Source organism: Myotis yumanensis, unplaced genomic scaffold, assembly GCF_028538775.1.
Source record: "Myotis yumanensis isolate MYYU_CA2020_CCGP unplaced genomic scaffold, mMyoYum1.0.hap1 SCAF_2, whole genome shotgun sequence".
NCBI lineage: Eukaryota > Metazoa > Chordata > Mammalia > Chiroptera > Vespertilionidae > Myotis > Myotis yumanensis.
Window position 1 is genome coordinate 51,905,709 of NW_027223753.1, and position 19,035 is coordinate 51,924,743.

The window sequence follows — 19,035 nt, forward strand, 5'->3', positions numbered from 1 at the left end:
GCTATCAGCTGCTATTGTGAAATTACTAATCACGTGATTCTCAAATCAGAAAACAATGTGTTATAAATATATATAGGGAAGTTTCCATGGGGCAAGAAAATTTAATTTTATTATATATAGTACATAGAGATAAACAATTTTGCTCCCAAGTGTCTTTGGACAGCTTCTTGCCACATACTGTGTAATTGAAAGAAAAAAGAGATTAGACCAAACTATTATAGTGTTCATTACTGAAGAGATTAACAGTGTACTAGAAAACAAATTAGGAGAGGAGGGTAAAGTTTAAAAGGGTTAAAAACTTCATTAAATAGTTCAGTACTAATTATTTTACTATTTAATCAGCACAATAGGTCAACAGAGTAAAATAAGTGTTCTTCCTTTAAGTAAAAATTGGCCTGAGCATTTATGGTTTTCTAGAAATATATAAGGAGGTAATACATGGGTATATGTATCTGGGGAGGGCCAAAAGTGGCAGAGGAATTAAGACTCAGACCAAAGGTAGTCTTTATCTTAGTAACTGAACTAGTTTTACATGAGATAACTTAAAACGAAAGTATTACATAAATTCCAGGAGTAATTATTGGTCTCTTTTGTCAGTAACATTTAAAAAGCTATCAGTAGTATATAAAAATAGTTTTTAGATGACGACACTTCTAGAACATGCTAAAGAAGGTATTTGTTTACAAGGCCTTTCATGAGCCAGCATCTCCCTTCCTCCCCATCCTCATCTTTCCACATTTCCTTCGGTTGTCATCTGTGCTCCAGCCATATGGGATTTTTTAATCATTCATAATCTCTCTCTCTCTCTCTCTCTCTCTCTCTCTCTCTCCCCCCTCTCTCTTTCTTCCTCCCCCCCCCACCTCTACAAAGTGATCATGTTGTGTGGTAACTAGTTGTGTTCCCAACCTCCCCTTCCAACATAGCAGTCTTCAGAAGGTTAAGAATCAAATATTATTAGCTTACCTTTATATTTCCATCATAGCACAGGACCAGGCATTTAGAGGTCAATACACTTAATGAGTGAATACATACTGAAGTTTTAAAATGATGACATATGTCTCAAGGTATGCAGCCTATAAAATATGGTTTTCTTATTTTAAACAAAAAGAATGTGAAAATGAAATAACTTAAACATTTTGGGGGAGTCATATAAAACACACACACTGATCCCACCTATATAAAAAGCAACTTTTTTTTTCTTTCCCTCTTTCTTTTTTATCTTTAATGTTGAGAGTATTAAGACAACCTAATGAATGTGTATTCCTCCTCCTCAGACACTGGACAGATTAGAGGAGAGATAACATTGGATCTGAAATAGATTGTGAGGTTAATATAAGACTTTGAACACTTTTAATGACTAGGTGATATATTTGTCTTTCTGTTTTCATAGGATTAAAATATTATAAGAAAGCATCCTTCAAGGCTTTACAACTTTAATTTTAAATGTTGCTTAAAAATTGACATGGAGTGGAAATGAGGCATAGTGATAGAGTCCATTTTAAGAGGATGATGTGTTGTGTTGCAGCAAATGTCAACAAGGAATGTTTTCTGCATGTGTGGGCACTTAGGTATGCGTGAGTTTATCATGAAGACAGAATGAAATCTCAATTGTACTGGGGCTATTATATGAGTTTGAAGAGACTGAGTCAGATCATCCCTACCTTACAATAAAGTTCAAGAGAGTATAGCTATAACAAGGGTGACTGAAGCTATGGAGGAGAGAGAGGAAAGACAACTAATGAATCCCTACAAGGTGCCAGGTGCTTTACGTATATCCTGTTTAATATACGCTATTTCCACCTCTAGGTGAGCAAAGTAGAAAGAGATGTAATAACTCAAAACTCCCTTATAATTATATAATCTTATAATTAATCTTAATTATAAATATATAAAATAGGTACATAGAGATAGTAAGGTCTGTGTGAAAATAAAAGTAGTCTTGTGAGAAGGTTAGATACTGTACAATTAATATGCAATACAAGGGGTAAACACAAAAAATAGACATTTATAATGAAAGCCTGCTATGCCTTAGAAGAGTGTTTGTAATGTTATTTTGTGCCAATCTTAATAAAATATTTTGGAAGGAAGAGAGGGAGGTATCATAGAATGCAATGTTATGGAGACTATGAAAGGTTCCTTTGCTTCCATTACAGTAAACATATTCTTTTTTCAACTTCTGCTTCTAGAACTATAAATTTCAATATATTTCTGACATTTTTCTATATCTAATAGCACAATATCACATTGCCTTATTTCCCCCTCATTAATTTTCATTTGCCCTAAGTTTTAGTACATGTATCGAAGGATTAGAACTCATATTTTCAAAGTCTGGAGAGATTCTTTGGGAGAAGCAAAGTTTTCTCAAATCCAAACAAACATAAAAATAAGCAAAATATCCTTTGGACAGCCAATTCTCTGACTAAGAGAATATTTTTAAAAGTAAGCCTGATTTTTCCCGAGGAACATATGAGACAATCTTCCTGCAAATTTCAAGCACAACTGAGTTGCTTCCCAAATTGGCCATTTGCACTCCAGGGCTAAAGCTGAAAGTGCACAGAATTGCCTGAGTAATTCAATTGCAGCAGAATCAATGCAAGTGTGAATGCTGCCCTGGTCAAAGGTTGGCCCTTGGGCTGAAACTTAAATCAATTTGGGGTAAGCTAAGTTTGATTACATTTTCAGTGATGAAGCTTTCAAAAGCAATGTTGAGCTTGCCTATTCAGAAACTGCTTAGTTCTATACCAATCCACACTCCTGGTTAGAGAACCATCTACCTATCTGTTTTGGTAATGGTTAAGTCCTAGAGTTGAGGAAAAATGAGAGAAAGAAAGAAAAACAAAGGACATAATTCAGAAAGCAGAATATAAATAGCAGACAAGAGTCTGTCTCTAATAGTATGTGAGTCAGTGTGGTTTTTGTCTTTTGAAAAAAATATATATAATGATGACAAGAATAAGAGGGGCAAAGGAATCAGGGAGTATGCTAACAAGGAAAAGAAAGGTAAATCATAGATGGGAGATGATTATGATAGTAATATGTGTCAGTCTAAGGATATTTCGGCATATAAGACCCATGCTTTCAGGTGCTGCTGGCAGGAGGGATATTGGGGAAATACAGGTGGTTCTAAAGTATGAAGCGAAATGGGTGTAACAAAAGATGTCAAACATGGACTCCAACAAGCAGTATGCTAGCTTGAGAGAAATAAACCCTTTCAATTTATCTTTTTCCAGCAGAGTCAAGCCTGCAGGGTTGTGCAACCAAAGCTTATGCAAGTCTTCTTAAAATGTATTTACTCAGTTAAATAGTTTGATTATAGATATTATCTACATTTGGGTAAGCATATCATTATACCATAAACTACAGGTCTCCCAAGATGTTATGATTTATTTTTGGAGAAAATATAAATTTCCCTACAGGTTCAACCACTAGTTCTTAAAACATTAAACTATCATCCCACCAGTTTTAGGAAAATATGTTGTTATATCTTGAGTCATGAAGTACTTTAGAAACCCAGTGATTCCTTATAATTGGACAGAGTAGTACTCTAATGGTTCTTTGACAAGAAAGATGATCGGCCTCACTAATTAGGCTGCTCCACATATGCACTAATTGGATTGATTAAAAAATTAAAGAAAGTCAACAGAAGAGCATGTGACTGTCTAGAGTTGAGTAGCCTAAGTTACCTCTTTTCCTTAAAACTGCTGGGAGAGAAAGCTTGTAAAAAAAGGACAGAATTAGAAATATCCAACCTACTAAACATGTCTGGCCATGCCATAGGTGAAATAGCATTTCTATGCAAGCACATCTTGCTTGACTTATTCAAATATTACTTAAGTATACACTGGGTGGATATCTAATTTGCATCTCTGGAGAGAAATTTCCAATGAATTATATTTATAAGTAAGGAAACTGAGTCCATGCTGAATGGGCACATTCAATAAGGACATGGCATTTTCAGCCCCTTCCCCAGCAGCTTTATGGCTACTAAAATGGAATTTACAGCATTTTAGAGAAAGCACAGCCCACTAAAACATCATTGCTTTCACAATTAATTCTTTCTATTATTTTTCTTAAATCTGAAACATCAGCACAGGAAAAAAAAAGCCAATTTCACTTTATTTTTTTCTTTTGGTGATGTTCTCTATTAATTATGCTTGACATTGCCCAAGGAGAAATGGGAAGTTTTATAATAATGCCACTTAGTACTTTGTTATAATCAGTATATTCACACATATTCTTGAATTTTATAATAGGGGCTGCATTTCCATTTTTTTTAGAAAAAGAATCACAGCACAGAAGTGGAGGTGGGAGAGTAGATCAGAACTTATCATCTGATCAAACTATTAGATCAAACTTCAAATCTAGTCACAACTGCAGAGAAAGCATTGCATGATGGGTAAATATTCAAGAGACTTCTTAGAAATAATGGAAGGGAATCTCTCAGAGGACCTCTAATACGCTCTGTCAGAGTAAAGGCTGAGAAAGGCACTATTAAAGTAGATGATGGTAATTTTTTTTGCTAGAAATATTGGCATATTTTTATTCTTTCAATGTCTTAATAGGCACGGCTCCCATTTTATAGGGTCATGTTTGGACCTAGTTGGTTATAGGGTTTGAGCTTTGTGAAATAAAACAGCAAGCACAAAGGTCTATTCTAGTGCTTTTTCATAGGTTTTTGGGCTACAGAATTGAAGCTGTGAACATGAAGGAAATTTCCCTGAAGAGTAAAAATCTTTGCAGAGATGACATGATTAGGCCAGCGGTGCTATTGAGCTAAACTTCATGGAAACTCACCGCAGAGCAAAACACATAAAAATACAATTCTTTCTGTCAATAAAAAATAATTTTGAGTTCAACAACAAAAATGTACAGAAGGGAAAAATATTGGCAGTATTTCTACTTTGCTAAGGAGTAAATATAACTGTTTTGAATAACAATCAATAAATACTATTTTGAAACATATATAGATTTCTTAGAACTTAAAGCATTAGAGCTGAAAGAGAACTTGGAGGTTAGTTATTCTCATGACTTCATTTTATAGATGAGGAAACTGAGGCCAGAGAGTTAAGTATCTCTACAAGTAAAGGCCAGAACTTAAATAGTCTGACTCTTAAGCTAGGGCTCCCAATAAATTTTTGTGGTTAAATTTGAAACTCCTTTAGCTTTTGCTATATCTTTTTGGTACCTAATTCCCACACGGCTGCTACATTTCAAGGCTGATCAATGACAGTGGCAAATACCAAAGCTCCCCTCTCTCTTTGGCATTTACTGACCCTTTGTCAGCTATGGGGACGTATGTACAGTCTTAGTAGCTTGAGGATACAGCTGTCAAATTGCCTTTTAACCTGAGAGAAACACATTAGTAGAGTAATTAATCTTGTACAACCTTCTCCATCAACCTGACTACTTTTTTCATCATTGCAAGCGAATGCTTATGTGCATGGCTGATTTAATGAATAATTCTAATAAAAAAAGACAATATCATGGTGATATACATAAGTGCATTAGTAAATGAATCAAAGAACCGGTGCTGTCCTGGGATGCTCAGTGAGATACAGTTACACAGTTATTGAGGTGTGTAGATCTGGGAGTCTCTTGGCTTACCCTTCAATGTTTGGATTATACATAACAGAGAGGAAAGGAAAGGAAACTAACATTTAATGAGCACTTCCTTTGAAGTAGGCACTCTATCTTAGTCAGCTTATATATCCTACCTCATTTAATCGTCACAAAAATCCTATAAAATAAGTTTTCCCCCTCTTATTTTATGGGTGAGATGACTGAAGCTTAAAGATTGGGATTGAGAAAACCGTCAACATACTGAAATGTAGGATTGCGGTTTCAAATCAGATCTGTTTGATTCCAAAGCTTTTGGTGGTTGGCTGTACAGTGGAAAGAACACTGGAAGTAGAAAAATCTAAGTTACATTCTAGCCCTAGGTCTGCTGTGACAATGTACAGCTTTGAGTTCTGATTCACCTTCTTTGGGCCTAAGTTCCCTCACCTACCAAGAGAAATCTAGACCAGGAATTTTAAAACCTAAATTTCTGGAATACTATAACTTTTTGACTGTCCTGGGGTCACTGTATCATTTGATACAGAAGGAAAAAGAAGGAATTTTCCAGGTTTACCTCCAAACCAACCAAAGTAACCTCAATTTTATATTTGTTGTATAAAAAGTTTGCATTAAGTTTTATTTGGAGAAAGAAAGGAATTCATTGATTTAAAAAGTTTGAAAAAAGATTGACTAGGCAATATCTGACTTACTCTAGCTATAAGGTTATGACAATTGACATGGGTAACTAAATCTCTGTTAGTATTTGTATTTGGTTTTCACTGGTGGCAATTTGGCAAGCTGGGGCAGCACAGGTTCCAACAGTTATTCTGTTTCAAACTGTTGGGTTATTCGCGAATGGCACTGAAAGACCATTTTGTGTCTGGCTTCTCAAGAACACAGCTCTAGGTTTAAGTTTGGGAGGGAAAAAAATCCTCTTTTTTTTTTTTTTTTTTTTTTTTTTTTTGCTCATAGTCCATTTCAGCAAATTTGCTTGCATCCAATAATCAGTCTGCATTTCTGTTTAGTAGAGTGCAATTCCATTGGCAGATTTAGATATATCAAAATCTACCTACAACTGCAAACCTGATTTTTGTCAAATATTTTTTACTAAGACATCCACAAAAGGCTTCACATTAACATAAAGCTGTGAGGATAAAACAAGTTGCCTCACACAGCATGCTGTCTTCAACAATCATCAATTCTAAATTTATTACGGCCTCTTTCAACCAAAACCCCATCTCTTTTAAGTTGCAAGATGAGAGATCAATTTCAATCTAAAACATGAATCATTCAGATTTGTGGTATCACCTTTCACATGGAATCAAGGTTCATTATAATAGTCAAAAATAACAGAGAGCCATACAATTGCTAAGTGGCATGTGGAACATTTGCAGCAAGCAGAGAGATGAAATATTACTTACAAGGGCACAGCTGGTTCCATATTCAACAAATCAGTCAAAAAATAACGTTTGCCTGCATCAGTCAGATCTAAACAGGGAAAAACTGTTATGCTATCCACATTCACACTTTCTCCAATAGCCTCTTCCATTTTCCTTTCAGATATAAGCAACTGAGATATATATCAAAGAGGAGGTGTTCATCAAATTAGAAATATTTTCTAACATGAGAGGAGATTTTCTAGAAAGTTATATAGCACTGATTCTATAAAGCATTTAAAATTGGAACGTCATTATCGTCTCCACAGGATTGCTAAGGCAAGAAAAAGACAGTTTGGGTGGATCCTTTGGATATTTTATATGTAATATTTCTTAGGCAAATGTTTTACTATATGAATAAATGTGTGTGTGTGTGTGTGTGTGTGCGCGCGCGCGCGTGCACGCGCACCTGTGAGCATTAGAACTTATCTTCCAGCAAAAGACTTGATACCACACTTTTGGGAACATTAAATGGGGTGGGGGGTGGCATCCACACATTGTATTAGTATTATTGGTATCTATTTTGAACTGTAAACGCTCTGCTAATATTAAAGCTTGAATTGTCCCAAATATTTTCTTATATTAGGTTTCAGGAGAAGGTTGTATTAAACTAAGTTATGTACATTTTAAGCGCTTGGTTTATGTAGCTATGATCTCCTCCCCCTTAACTAATTCTTTTTCCTTTTCCTTTTAGATTGAGTCTTTTAATACATGTTCTATAAAAAAATCTGTTCTTTTGTGAAACTGGGAAATGAAGCATATATCAAATGTCTTACTTATACTAGTAGATGTTACTTTTATAGGTTATTAAATTGCTGATCAAAAGATGGTGTACATTTGATTAACTGGGCCCATAGATGGCAGGATGGGACCATGCAGCTCACATTCTTTAAGGAGAAGACTTAGAGGAATCATCCCTTTCAGTTGCTCAGTTCAGGAAGCAAAAAACACAGTTGAAAATAATAATAACATAACAAATAATTATGAACCCAATTTTTACTTAACAAAAATATTGTTTATGAACAATTGGCACACTGTCATCATTGCTAATTTTGTTAAAGCACTTGCTCCCTGAAGCTGATCTACAGATGATTTAAGTGACTGAAGAATATTTTCATCCTCTCTTTCTCTCTCTCACACACACGCACATACATGCACACACACACACACACACAAATACTTTTTAAAAATATATTTTATTGATTTTCTACAGAGAGGAAGGGAGAGAGATAGAGAGTTAGAAACATCGATGAGAGAGAAACATCGATCAGCTGCCTCCTGCACATCCCCCACTGGGGATGAGCCCGCAACCCAGGTACATGCCCTTGTCCGGAATCGAACCCGAGACCTTTCAGTCCGCAGGCCAATGTTCTATCCACTGAGCCAAACCGGCTTTGGCACACACAAATACTTTTTAAATGCAGACATATTTCAGAAATTTCTGGATAGACAATCTAAAAGATGAGGGATCCATTGTATACTAGCTTTCCTATAGTTTTTTTCATGATCCAGTTTGTTTTCCCCTTACTTGATAAAGTATATACTCTACCCGAAGTAATTATATAGATGAAATTACTAACTTCTGTACTTGGAACTACAGTCCCTCTTATAATTACAGTCTAAGGCCTGCAGGCCATGGAAGGCAAAGGCATTGAATCATATTAAATCAAAGCCTTTCTTCTTTACCTGGGACCAAAGAAGCATGTGAGAAAAGAGGCAAACTGGAATGAGGGAGGCTTGCGAAGCAGCAAGAAGCATGGCAAGTATAGTTCACCAAAGACTGACATTTTTGCATCTTTGTAGGCTAGAGACATATTGACAGACACACAGCAATTTGGCCTTAAGAAACCCAAATCAGACCAGCTGCTGAGGCATCAAGGCAAATCATCAGCCTGTGTTCTTCCTTTCATAGCTTAGCCTACAGAAGGAGAAGCTTACTGAAGTGTTTCTGTTTCCTCATCAACTTATTTAACCTTAATCCATAGCAATGTGGCATCAAATCTCAGTTTTCTATAGAAACTGGTCTGGTGAAGATCACCAGTAACTGCCAGTTGTCAGAGACAGTGGCTGCTTTTCAGACTTTCTCTGACCTGATGTAGCATCATCACTGCTGACCTTCCCTCCTCTTGAGCTGGCCTCCTGCCATGGCTTCCACAGTACTGATCCTCCTCTGGCATCTCCACTGACACATGCTTCTGTAGGATGTTTTTCTTCCACTGCACACTCCTCCATGCTCCTGATGTTGATTTTGCTTGGATTTTGGTCCTTGCTCATCTTTTCACTCAACTAAAGCTATGCAAGTTTTAAAGCTATGCAAGTTTTAAGCACTTGGTAGTCTCATAACCGAAACTACCACCTCTCTTGTGATAACGTCCTAACCATCTCCATTCTGGACTTCATATCCAGCTACCTACTGAACATCACTTCCAACAGATATGTCTAAAATTTAACTTATTTCTCTTCTTTCACTCTCTACCTTCTTCCTGGATCTAAAAGTGCTAATTTTCCTATCATTTTCTATCCTGGTTAATGCCATCCAAACTAACTGTTGGAAGTTACCAAGGTTCCTACAACTGCCTGCTATTCTCTCCAGATTTGGAACTTATCTAGAGTCCTACAATTCCCTTTCTAGTCTCTATTCACTCACTCCTCTCTCCTAATTATCTCTTAACTCTCTCATTCCTGCTACTCTTTCTGTGCAATTATCTCCTTTTGCCTTTATTATTGTAAATCTATAGCTTTCCACATTGCCTAAGAACATCTTTCAGAAACAAAATCTGTTTATATCCGTTTTTCACTCTCCAGAACCAGAAGGATAAAGTCCAAGTTCCTTCCTGTCCTAATTCCACCACCTTGTCAAGCCCAATCTTACAACAATCTCTTCTTCCACATTTTACTCTAATCATATGTCTTCAAATTATTTCATACTGCAATGAGCTGTTCCATATGAGAGAATTTCTCTATTTCTCTCTCTCTCTCTCTCTCTCTCTCTCTCTCTCTCTCTCTCTCAATACGATTCCAACACTCAGGCTCAACCCAAGCACATCCTTAATTCAAAGGTCATCTCCTCTATACCTAGCCCTGAGTCATTGAGACTGACTTGATCATTCTCTTATTGTGCTCATAATTATTGTTGAATAAATTCTGTGGAGTTCTGCCTCTAAAAATAAGACAGTGATGACTAAAATGGAGTTTGAGCTATAGCTTAGTCATAATGCATGTAGTGATATTACCTGCTCTAGAGGACATTGCTTTGATGATGCTGGAGACTGAATTATCAGCTTCTTCTCTACACTACTACAATACCATTGACTAGATTGCATTAGTTTTCTATGTTCTTGTCCCCATTCTATTATGAGTCTAAGAATTCTTTGAGGATGGGATTCCAGGTCTATTAACATTTTATTTCCAATATCTAGCATTTAGCACAATGTTTTGAACATTATAAACAGTCAATATGCATATTTGAAGAATGAATGTTGCTATTGAATGAATTGTCTGAGCCTGAATAGAACAATTGTTTCAGTTCTGCATTTACTCTTTGAATTTTTTAAATGTCTGAACTTCTATGCTGCAAACATCATATTAATCTGGAATTAGTGCCACAAAGTCTGTTTTGTGCACTGAGAAAAAATAGCTTTTATAAATTAAAGAATAGCACTTTAAATTATTAAAGAAAACTTGATAAAAGCTACAAGATGAACAAACATAATTACATGTTTATTCTTTCAAAGGGTATGTTGCAAATGACACAATTTACCTCTTACTCCCCTGATGGTTTTACATTCATAGTGATGGTGAAATGTAGGAGTGAAAAGCTTGGGCTCCAAAGCCAGACTGTCAGGATTCAAGTTTTTGCTTTGGCTTTATTATTTATTAACTTATTAAGCATTTGACTTTGGCCAAGCTTTTAATCTCTCTTTATCTTAGTTTCTTCATCTGTAAGAGGGGAATTATAAAATTTATCTTTTTAGGTTGTATGTGAATTAAATGAACAAGTTTATATGAAGAGATTAGAGTAGGATCTGGTCCATAGTGAGCTAACAATAAGTGCTGTGACATGATTTTGTATATCTAAATGCACATTCTACAGCTAAAACCCAGTTCATTAATTTATTCATTGTCCTTTCAATCACTTACTCAATGTTGAATTTATTTATTCATTAAAGATTTGCTGATTGCCTGTTAAATATTAGGCACTGTATTTGATTATATGAAATATAAAATATTAGATATGACCCTGTCTTCTCAACAAACGTAATTTGGTAAAGAGATGAAAATACATAAAAATAATTACTGTACACAGGAATGCAATAAGATCTTTAGACGAAGTTGTACAAGAGTATTATATATGAATATTTTTTTCAGACTTCAAGGGCTATGTTCATCATTATAGACAATGTGGACTGCATATTATGTCTTTAATCACAAGTAAAACAAATTGTGTTAGTACTTCATAGCACCTCTAAAATAGGAAGCTGGTGGCAAAGAGAGAGTGAGATCATTGAAGTCCAACCCAAAGACACCATGTTTAGAAGCCTTTTGAGCAGAGCTTCACTTCCAGATGATTGTACTAAGGTCCCCAGAGTGAAATAAAGGCTTAAATAAGTGTCATTTGTTTCTAATTTGTGGCATTCATGAATGCTTCAACTTTGAATATCAGAATGTGACTTAGAAGTTTAAATAGCAAAAGCTTAACATATTATTAAGTCTTAAATTTTCTTTACTTTGCCTTTCTAATTCAGTTATTCTTGCAGATTCTTGAATATTTAAAGCATTTAAAATATTAATAGCATATCGAAGAAATACCAATATTTACATTAATTTGGAATTCACAGTACTCTATAATATTTTCAGTGCTTTATATTATTCATAATTACACTAAATAAAGCATCCTCATGGAAGGAACTCCAGCAAGTATAAATGCCTATTGCATGACAAGCAATACTTTTCTTTCAGAGTGGAGATAATAAAAATATTAAGTAATAATATTAAGTAATATTAAGCTAGAAAAACAAATGAGGTAATATTTGAAAAGTGTATATAGAACAAATAATTTTTGAATGACTTTTTTATTAATAGCAAACTGACACATATATAGTATATATATTATTTAACATCAGAGGTTTTTAAATCATGGTAATTCAAAGTTTACAAATCATAAAACTTCTTATTATAGTAAATTTTAAGTAGTAGGACTATTATATATCCCATCCTCATTTCTTCAAAATGGAAATGATCATGTCTGTGATTAAATAAAAATATTTGCATTTTTCAGAGACAGTTTAGGATTATAGGATGATAGCATAAATATATACATCAGGTTTCAATAAAAATATAAGAGATAAGGATGATTCAGCTAACTGTGGAACTGAAAATACAGTGAATTCTCTGTCATCTCCTTTCAACATTTTGAGAAACACACCATTTCCAAATCAGGAATATCTAAGGGTTACAACATTTTGTTGTTGATTCAGCTACTAAAAAGCACTAAAATGAATTGCAGGAGGAAACATTACATTAGGTTGCAGACCCCTCAACTCATCCTCGTGTTAGCTCTTCTGTTTTCATTTTTAGCCCTTAGGAACTAAGATATATACTGTATTATATATATTAGTAAAACCTTAAGTTGTATTCTAAAATACACTTTTGAGTATAAATGTTCTCTTTATAGATAAAATATTCTGTATGTCATCATTTACTTACTATTTCATTGTGTTTATGGAATGTGAAATTCTTACTATTTCAAGATGAGTATCTAAAGAACATCAACCAAGAAGAGTACATTCAACCCAAATTAATCCACGTTTCAAGATAATATAACACATTTTAAAAGACAAAACAAAAAACAAAGAAAATCTCACTAAACTAAATATCTTTAGTCAGGAGACATTTTTCAGTGGATCTTATTATATATGCTTTTTTTTCCCCCTTTTCTCATCTCTAAGACATTTTTCTAAGCACATGTAGACTTCTATAGAGATTATAAAATTCTCAAGCACCCATATTATTTTGGGGCCAAGTTACTCTGTGTAAGAAATGTATCACATCAAGTTGTGTTCTAAAATGAACATACTCTTTTACGTTTTATCTCTACTGATAGATAGAAGCCAAGAGGCCCATGGGGGCATTTTGGCAACACTGTTACTTACGGTTGAGAGGCAGGCTCGCATTGGTTGTGCCTAGCTTGTTGGCAGCCACACAAGTATAGTTCCCGAAGTGCTCCTGTGTCACATTGGTAACGGTGAGAATGGATCTTGTGCTAAAATTTTGAATGATAATTCCTTGTTGGCCATTGAAGAGCCTAGGAGACAAAATAAACTATAGGTAAGTATGTATTATAAGTATCATTTTCATTTTTATTTTAGATGGGGTTGTAATGGCAACCCATAGACAGTTTTGACAACTGGCATTGGTATATAACGTGATAATGTTGAATTATATTTTCCTTTTATTAATAGATATTGGACAGAAGAGGCTGTATGACAACTGTAGACTGTTCTTATGGGATTATTTGCACTATTTAACAAACTGAGCTTAGATATGCATGACTGATTTATACATTGTTTTGTATTTTAGAAAATTAAACATACCAAAACAATGGCATCTTATCTGTTAAAGTCAAGAAAAAGTAGAAAAAATTAAATATAATAAATAGTCCATTAAAAGCACAAACTGATAGTTTCTAAGTAAACTGGTTGGGATATGTCTAGACCAGTGGTTCTCAACCTTCCTAATGCCACGACCCTTTAATACAGTTCCTCATGTTGTGGTGACCCCCAATTTCATTGTTAAAAATTGAACATAATTAACGCTTAGTGATTAATAACAAAAACAATATGTAATTATGTATGTGTTTTCTGATGGTCTTAGGCGACCCCTGTGAAAGGGTCGTTTGACCCCTAAAGGGGTTGCGACCCACAGATTGAGAATCGCTGGTCTAGACCAGTGGTCGGCAAACCTCGGCTCGAGAGCCACATGCAGCTCTTTGGTCTCTTCAGTGTGGCTCTTCCCCAAAATACCACGTGCGGGCATGCACGTACAGTGCGATTGAAACTTTATCTTTTCTGGGCCTTAACATAGATTCAGTTTTTCCAGATTCCACCTGGACTACCCATTAATCTCTCTCCAGACTACCAGCAGAGGCTCTCATTCTCTCACTCTGGCTGGTATAGCTTCTCACTGCTTGCTATGCCCAGACCTGTTTCACTCTTTTCCTGAATCTACACTCAATGCTCATCATCTTCTTTTATCTCTGCTATCTAGAGCCTTCCCTCCTCATTTAGGTCTGATCTAGTCCCATCTCCCTTTCTCTGATGCACCTTAAATGAATCTCCTCTCTTTCACTCTGCATGTATCTTACCAAATGGTTGTGGCATTTATAAAGCAAAACCATATCCTTGAATTGTTTTTTCTATCAATTCCTATGCACACAGGTCTTTTCAACCCAAATAAATTCAGGTTCCTCACAAAGCACAGCCTTATGGACATACTTTATATTTGAATCCTACATTGCACTTAATAGCGGTATCCTCAGTAACAAATAGTTCAGAGTCAATGGAGTCTGGGTGATGTCCCGACACCACAGGGAATGGTAAGCTTCTTTCAGTGCCCCTTCAGGAAATGCTCTCTCTCATTATGAATTCTGCTGTAAGGAGGATGCCAATCAGATAATAACTTCTCCTCAACTAGCCCCTCTGTTTATTGTGAAAAAAGATGTGCTGATCACAATATGGGCTATGTAGGCTCATGTTAGTTTTACCTCTTAATGTGTTTAAGTTTTAGCACTAAATATTTCTTTACTTTTAAAGATGCTAATAAACGGCATTCCTCTGAGAGTCTAGATTGAAATTCTTTGCATTATGTTATGTGACTTGCATCTGAATTTAGATAAAATACACTGCAGTTATATGCAGATAAAAATAAGCAGCCATCCTTGATTACTCTGGGAATTACTTATAGTTCATGTACTAGCTGGATTTGAATTATCTAAAACTCAAACTTTAATCAGATTAATAAAGCTTTGAGTTGAAAAAAATATTGAAAAACTTTAAATTGAGCAATAAACCTGATGATCTCAAACTCTGACACAAGAAATTAGGGCATAACAGCCTGGCTGGTGTGGTTCAGGGTTTGAGCGTGGACTTAGGAACCCAGAGGTCACTGGTTTGATTCCTTGTCAGGGCACATGCCTGGGCTGCAGGCTCAATCCCCAGAAAGGGCATGCAGAAACATCGGCTGAACAATGTTTCTCTCGTGATGTTTCTCTCTTCTCTCTCTCTCTCTCTCCCTTCCTCTCTCTCTAAAATAAATAAAAGTGTATTTACAAAAACTAGGGCATAACATATTAAGACTATGGCAGCTTTTACTCCTCTGTCTCATATTGTAAATCTATCAAAATGTATGCTAAATTCAGTGATATTGCATATTTTTCTGCAACACATTAATAACTTTGCCTTTAATGAATTAGTTTATGTCCTATATTAAAAAAATTACAGTTTCATTGTTTTTAAGAACATAAGCATTATAGCTCAAATCAATTTGTTCATAATTATGCTATGGACTTATTTTCCAGAGAACTTAGCAACTCCCTAGACTACTAAACCCCATTGTGCCCCATCTACCAAACCAAGATCAATTTTGTTGCTAGATACTTGAGAAAAAGTCAGTGTCTTCACTTGGCTAGACTCTAGGGAGAAAATCTCAAGGGAATATTGAAATTCAATATTCCCTTGAGTTACTTCAAGGCACTGTGGGCTTATGTTCCTTATGGCTATCGTTCTAAGCTGGCTTGTAGTTCTCTGTCCTTTAATGTTGCTTGTAGTTCTCTGTTCTTTAATGTTGCAAAGCCACAGATGTTGCTAGATCATGCATCACATCCATGTTCTGAATGTCTAGGCCCATTTTTGACTTCTGCCAGCAGTGCACATCAGTGCTCCAACCCTTGCTGCTCAGATCAGTCTGGCAGGTGATTATGGCCAATGAAAAAGAAAAGGATCTTCCCTGGGGTTGTTTCTTCCCTAGGGGAAGCCAGCTCTCTGAGATTACTGGAGAATCCAAGGCTTCCTTTCTTCTGTAGTTGGAAGTTTCAGAAGTGCTGACTCCTCAAGCATCACTTCAGAACCTATCTTTGCCTGGTGGATGGCTGCGACAGCCTTGGCAAAGCTGACCTTGAGGGAGAGTGACTTCTGAGATGGAGTGGATCTCTTAAGAGTATATCTCTGTGATTTTCTTGCAGGTATCCTGGGGGTAATAAAGGACTTTCTCAGCTATTTCAATTCTGAAAATAGTAATTGAAATGCTACAAAGATGAGTTCTGCGCTGTGATTAGGGCCTGGGCTGGGCAACACATGTTCTTTGAAGATTTTTGAAGGCCCTGGAGAAGATCAAAGCTGAAGATAAGAATCAGGTATATTAACAAGTGTTTACAACAGAGGGCATTTTAATCACAAGGGAGACCCTGTTAAGATGAACACATCTATTCTCAGTTACTGCATATAAAAATTTGAGCCACACCAGGAAGTCCTATCAATATGGCTCTAATGTAATTTTACTCCTTGATAAAAAACAAATAATAAAAGAGTTCTTTAATTGATGGAACTTATTTTTTCTTTAGGAAACAGATTTAGTTTAATATGGTCTGATATAATTATCTGTAAAGAGAATCATTCTTTTTTATCAGTAAAAATATATATTTTTCAAATTGAATTGTTATTATGTGTTAAAATTCTTGATCAGTTTGAAGCATGTATATATGAGCCTGTTCACAGATGATCCTGGCCCCATAGATTTTTCATATCCATTTCAGACTTGTTTGAAAGCAGACTTCCTTGCATCGGTGATGTGAAATCTGAAGTGGCAACTCAAGAAATTGTTTATATCTTTCAATAAAACCAGAGAACTAAATTCAGAATATTGCCTTATTTAGAGTTATGTATCTCTTTTCCATAAACACTTAATTCTTTCAAGTTCTAAGGGAACCATTTTTGTGTTGTCTTAGATTATAGAATGAGATATTTTTTCTCATAGTCCTCCTCCCCCCAAAAGAGAGAGTAACTAATTTTGCTGGGTTAGGGGTTAAATATGGCATTCCTTCCCTTTAGCAATAGGTCAGCAGCATATGGTGCTTTCTTAGAAATGTGTGGCCATCTTTATTTTTTCACATTTTTACCATTCAATGGATCTCATGGCTATAAGATTCTTCTATTGCTATGGTCTCCTACCCTCAGTCACCAATAGGAGTTTGTGCCACTATAACCTGAATATTTGTGTCCCCCAAAATTCATATGTTAAAATCCTAATCCCTAAAGGTGATGGTATTAGTAGGTGGGGTCTTTGAGAGGTGCTTAAAAGGGATTAGTGTTTTAAAAAAGAGGCTTCAGAGGGATCCCCAGCCCCTTCTGCAATGTAAGGATACAACAGGAAGTTTGCAACCCAGAAGAGGACAGTCACCAGAGATGCTGACACCTAATCGCAGACTTCCAGCTTCCAGAACTGTGAGATAATTTTCTGCTGTTTCTAAGCTACCCAGTCTGTGGTATTTTGTTATAGCAGCAGAAATGGACTAAGACACATACTGAGGACCATTGACCTTATTCTTATTCCTCTGCTTTGTGCTAATAAATGCCTCAAATCTATGAACTGCAGGATATTAGCTTTGCCAGAAGATGCTGCCAACTTATCAGTGACACAGCCTTACCAACTAACTAGTCCTGAATTAGGGCAGCCTCTTATATTTTCATTAGAGGCCCGGTGCATGAAATTTGTGCATGGGTAGGGTCCCTAGGCCTGGCCAGCAATTAGAGCCGACTGGGGCCTTCCAGCTGATGGCCGGGTCCTTCCGTTGTTCCACACCATCCCCTGGTGGTCAGTGCACATCATAGCAAGTGATCGAACTCCCGGTCTCCTGGTCGAACTCCCAAGAGGACACTTTGCATATTAGTAGCCATATATATATGTGCGTGTCAGGGAAGTATGGTAATAACTAGCAATACTTATATTTCTGACTCATGAAATGTTCAAAATCTTTACAATCATCACTTTCACTCAGTCTGTAGCTACCTAGGCCAGCCAAGAGAGTACACAGCAACACCACAGAGCAAACCTGACCACATAGCCATTGGCACTGATTGCTAAGATTGTGAAAATAAATGGACCAACTTACACCAGACCTCACCCATTTTATTTTTATAAATTCAGCCTCACTACACATTTTGAGGCTTTTATTTATTATCTGCCTTTCAAGTCCGCAGTAACAATAAATATTTCTAGAGATCTAACTTTCAGGTGCAAATAGTGACAGAAAAGCTCCATTGCTAATATAAGAAACATATACGAGAGTAGCAGATGATAATATTTATAATATTAAAATAACTTGGAATAGGAGTGGTAGAGATGTTCTCAAATAATGGTAGAACTTTCATAAGACTTCATTTATAAGGGATTAAGATAATAATATATTATGTTATATAACTGAATAAGCTCAATACAGTCTTATTAATTGATCTTTGGGTATTAGTATAGCATAGATGAAAGAAAGTTCTTAAATCATACAAGTCATTTTTACAGAAAGAAATGTAACTTCCTGCAATGGAGTGTATATTTGCAGCACTCAAGAGGTGGTATGAGCTAAAGATATAATTCAAACAAGGAAATTTAGAAAAAGTCATGGGTAATGGTGAGGCAGGTTAGAAAAAAAAAGAAAAGAAAAAAGGAAAATTCCTTGCCAGTGGAATGCCAGAACAGCTGAGCAATTAACAGCCAGCTAATAAATCACAAGACTCTATCCTACTCTCTATCCAAAGATATCTAAGAGCAGGTAGTTTAAATCACCTTAGTCATGGTGGTAGATAATTAAAAATAAATCAACACAGTTATAGTCAGATTAATCCAAGATAGAGATGAAACTAACCAATGTGCTCATTTTAATACATCCACATACTAAACAACATGCCCAGAAATCTAATGAATATTCTGTTGATACCCTTCCCTGGAATCTCCCCTAATATCCCCACCTATAGAAAATAGATAAAACCCTCAGGAC

The 19,035-nt window shown here is 35.7% G+C and overlaps 1 protein-coding gene across 1 annotated transcript in view; it reads right to left on the minus strand.

The window, feature by feature from the left end:
• Nucleotides 1–19,035, minus strand: part of NEGR1 (neuronal growth regulator 1) — an 877,308-nt gene that overhangs the window by 168,891 nt on the left and 689,382 nt on the right. The window contains exon 6 of the mRNA XM_070405386.1: nucleotides 13,145–13,296. Within this exon, the coding sequence (XP_070261487.1) occupies nucleotides 13,145–13,296 (152 nt within the window). The remainder of the gene's footprint in view (nucleotides 1–13,144; nucleotides 13,297–19,035) is intronic.